The 4270-nt window shown below is 50.5% G+C and overlaps 2 protein-coding genes across 3 annotated transcripts in view; one reads left to right on the top strand and one right to left on the bottom strand.

Annotated features, from left to right (window-relative positions):
* niban1a (niban apoptosis regulator 1a) overlaps positions 1-2467 on the top strand; it is a 24201-nt gene extending 21734 nt beyond the window's left edge. For both annotated transcript variants that reach the window (XM_008406414.2, XM_017304281.1), the window contains 3 exons: positions 315-422; positions 630-741; positions 873-2467. In XM_008406414.2, coding sequence (XP_008404636.1) covers positions 315-422; positions 630-741; positions 873-2047 — 1395 coding nt within the window. In that variant the 3' untranslated portion in view covers positions 2048-2467. The remainder of the gene's footprint in view (positions 1-314; positions 423-629; positions 742-872) is intronic.
* Positions 2468-3020: 553 nt separating this feature from the next.
* kifap3a (kinesin-associated protein 3a) overlaps positions 3021-4270 on the bottom strand; it is a 28088-nt gene continuing 26838 nt past the window's right edge. The window contains exon 21 of the transcript XR_001776507.1: positions 3021-4096. The gene's annotated coding sequence lies outside the window, so the exon portion shown is untranslated. The remainder of the gene's footprint in view (positions 4097-4270) is intronic.

A 4270-nucleotide genomic window follows, 5' to 3' on the forward strand; every position in this document is an offset into this window, starting at 1 on the left:
GGTTGCTAAGGTGCCAGTGCTGGTTGCTAAGGTGTCAGTGCTGGTTGCTAAGGTGCCAGTGCTGGTTGCTAAGGTGCCAGTGCTGTCCTGTCGTTAGCTCGGTAGCCGGCTTCAGGGTGGATGTAGCTTCCAGAAACCAGCAGCTGCCCTCTGCTGGATGAACAACAGGCCCAGTTTTGGCGCTGAAACGTGAATTTTCCCTGTGGGACAATAAAAACAATTTCTATTTTCACAAACAAAGCTGTCCCACAGTTTGTCTGAGACCAACATCTAAAGTTAACACTCCTGTGACCTCTGACCTCTTCTTCCTGCAGCAATTCGACTACGACAGCAGCACAGTGAGGAAGAGGATCTTCCAGGAAGCCCTGGTGTCCATCATGCTGCCCTTCATCAAGAAGAATCTGGCCGACTCCTGCAAACCCGTAAGTCTCCTCCAGACAAGCCTGCAGCTCTACGCATCAGACGTCCGGTTCTGTCCTCACGCCGGTCCGGTTCTGTTCCGGTTCTGTCCTCACGCCGGTCCGGTTCTGTTCCGGTTCTGTCCTCACGCCGGTCCGGTTCTGTTCCGGTTCTGTCCTCACGCCGGTTCGGTTCTGTCCTCACGCCGGTCCGGTTCTGTCTGCCCACAGGAGCTCCAGGGTCTGGAACAGACCGTCTACACTGACTACGCCAACTTCATCCACGTGGAGAACGTCTACGAGAACATCCTCCTGCAAATCCTGGACAAGGAGGTTTCTAAGGGTAGGATGCAGCACCGCACCCTGCTCCTCCTCTCCTCTCCCCCTCCTCCTCTCCCCCCCTCCTCTCCTCCTCCCCTCCTCCTCTCCTCCTCTCCTCCTGCTAACCTCTCCTGTTCTCTGCTGGTCCTGTAGTGGTGAAGGAAGCCGCCAGCCTGCATAAACACAACCTGTTCAAAGAGAGCAGCCGCTCCAGCCTGTCCTCCGTCTCCACGCCCAGCAGCCCCCCCCCGGCTCTGGCCTCCTCCATCAGGTCCCAGGCTCCTCCGTCTCCTCTGGCCGTCAACGGGCTGCACCCCAGTCCCACCAAGGGGGCGGAGCCAAAGAGGGAGAAGGTAGGAGGAGAAGTGCTGCAGGCGGCCGAGACGCTGCTGAAGGAACCGACAGCGGACCGGCCAGACGCAAAGCTGCCAGCGGCCGAAGGAACCCGAACGTTGAAGGTAGAAGGGATCAGCTCAGCAGAACCAAAACCTCCTTCAGCCGAGACTCTGGACCCATCAGAACCACAGATCCAGGAAAATCTTTCTGTCCAAGCAGAAGAACCCAGAACCCAGAGAACAGACCAACAAGAGGCAGAAACCACTTCATCAGAACCTCCAGCTGCATCAGAACCCCGTGCTGTTTCTCCAGAACCTCCTGCTGCTTCTCCAGAAGTTCCAACTGCTGCAGAACCTCCTGCTCCAGAACTTTCTTCTCCAGATCCTCTAGCTACAGTTGCAGAACCTCTGGCAACTGTAGAGCCTCCAGCTCCAGAACCTTCCGTTGTTTCAGAAGCTCCAAGTCTGGACCAAACCGATGAACCATTGGATCTTCCAGCAGAAGAAACCGGATCCCAGCCTGCAGCCGCCAGCCAGCAGCCACCTGCCGTGCTGGCGGCTCCCCCTGGTGGTGAAGAAGCAGAAGACGCCAGCCTGAAGCTGCAGCTGAAGACGGAGGACTCGGACTCCCTCTCCGCCTCGGATCCCAACTCCCTGGCCGTGTCGGTGGGAAGTGACTCTCCACGGTCCGACCTGGAGTCCGCAGAAGGAATCTCAGAAACCTCGGAGCTCCTGGAGGTCCAGTCAGCGCTGAGCCCAGAGGAAACGTCTGAGGACCAGACCTCAGCGGGAGAACCGTCCGTCGAGGCGGAGGCCGGAGCCACGGCGGAGAGTCCGGCAGAACCGGACGGTGCTGCGTTCTCCCCGCCCGCCGGGAACGGTCCCGGCGGGCCCGATGTCCAGCTGCCGGACTGCGTGAAGGAGATCCGCAACCTGATGGTGGAGGTGATCGAGGTGGAGGAGCCGATGCATCAATATCCCAAAGAGGAATGAACTGATGGAGGGGGGAACCAGAACCAGAACCAGAACCGCCTTAAACTCCTGCATGAAGATACAATAACTTATTTAAACAAATCATTGATCAGGTTTTAGCTGGAAGCTACTTTGGGAACTTTTGGCTTCATCCTGCAGAACTTCACCGGGTTCCTGCCGATGAGGTTCTGCAGGAACCCGGTGATTCTTTCCTATCTGACCGGGTCCGGAACTCCAGGATACAACATTGATAGAAAAAAAAATTAAAAAGCAAATTTCCATCAAAAAATTCTCAGAAATGTTCAAGAAAAAAAAACAGATTTCTGATCCAAACATCCAAACTTTCAGAACTCTGAATCTGGGTTTTCTCTCAAGAATTGCTGATTTTTTTTCTTCTCCATCACATTTTTGGCTTTTCAAACCAACATTTTCTAAAAAAAACAATAATTCTGTTGGAAATGTAGATTTTTTTCTCTTATTTGAGACATTAATTTAAAGATTCCCTTTTTCTTTGTAGCAAATTTTCAACTGTTCAAATTCAGTTATTTTCTTCTGGAAAATTAACCTAAAAATGTGAGTTTTGTCAGGAATGTAGCCCTTTACTGCCGTCGCACCAGCAGCTGAGCGGAGCCAAGAGATGTTCATCACTCACCTGCTTCCCGACGTTCCAGGACGAGATTCCTGCTGTTCCCGCTGAATCCTCCAGATCTGGATCAAGTTGATCGGATTTGCTGGTTTCATTGGATCCGACATGAGGAATCACCAGCAGGTACACCAGAACCGTCGGGTTCGGGAGCAGCAGCTGGTTCTGCTCCATGGATGAACTGGATTTAGTGGGAATGTAAAACACGCGGTGCCTTCGCTGTCCCTCCGGTGGCCTTGGGAGGCGCTGCCTGGAGGCTGTTGCCGTGGAGACGGGTCTGATCCTCACCAAAGTGCCTGCATCGGGCCGGTTCTGTTCTCCCAGTAAAGCAAACGCAGCAGCGGGACGATGTCTGAATCAACATTTATTACACATAAACTCATTTCTCAGTTATAGACGCGCCGGGTAAACTGAAGCTCTGCAGTCGGACTGAACGTGTGCAGAAGAAGCGAAACGATCAGCAGGATTCTGTTCGGTTGGGTCAGAACCAGAACATTTCCTCCTGTTCCTGAACCAACAGGCGTCTGTCTGTATTAAAGCTTAACAATAAAACATGAAGGTTTCAGGCTGACTCTTGTTGTTTTATGTTGAATAAACTGAAAGCAGATCGAGTCGAAGTGATTTTCAGTGTTTTCCTGTTTGTTGCCATAGAAAGCGTTTTATCGTCATCGGCCACATTCAAGAAAAAAAGTCTGGCATCAAACCCGGGAGACGAATCTGTCCAGGAAACGGCCCCCGCGCCGCACTTTGGACACCCATAAACACTGGACCCGCTGCATCAGAACCAACGAGGCCAAAAGGCAAGAGTGAATTCAGCCAGACATTTTTAAAGATCTGGACCGGGTCAGATTGGACCGGGTCGGATCAGGTCAGTCTGGACCGGGTCAGATCGGAGCGGGTCAGTCCGGACCGGGTCAGTCCGGATCAGGTCAGATCGGACCGGGTCGGATTCCTGTGGCGCCGCCTGGACAGGACGGCGGACCGGAGACGTCCTCACAGTCGGAACATTTTGGACAAAATATTAAGTCAAAATATTGAATCCATAAAAACAGAAAAAACATAAAATAGTTTTTATTTTCACTGCTGGAGTTTTTTCCTCTTTAATTCAAAATGTCATTTATAATTTAAATAATCCAGATTAATAACATTAAATACATGTAATGAATATATTTATGTCTGACACATCAGCTGCTCTTTATTCCTTAAATCTTAAATATTTTCAATTTATCTAAAATCAAAATCTACCTTTTTATGATCTCCTGCGGAAATTTAAAGGTTCTCTTTTGGCCCGGTTCTGGTTCTGCCGAACATCCAGATCTTTGCTTCTACTTGTTTTGATCAGGGGCATCTTGGTTGCCTGGCTGCAGTTGCCACGGTAACGGACCAGGTAAGCCCAGGTTACCGGCCTCTGGATCCTTCAGTCTCAGCTGTAAAAGGAGAATCAGGACATGAAAGTTTCCATTTGGTCTAAACTGATCAAACGGTTTGGATTAAATCGTTTTAAACTGGATTAAATCGTTTTTAACTGGATTAAATCGTTTTAAACTGGATTAAATCGTTTTTAACTGGATTAAACCATTTTAAACTGTTTGGATTAAATT

The sequence above is a fragment of the Poecilia reticulata genome, linkage group LG4, assembly GCF_000633615.1.
Source record: "Poecilia reticulata strain Guanapo linkage group LG4, Guppy_female_1.0+MT, whole genome shotgun sequence".
NCBI lineage: Eukaryota > Metazoa > Chordata > Actinopteri > Cyprinodontiformes > Poeciliidae > Poecilia > Poecilia reticulata.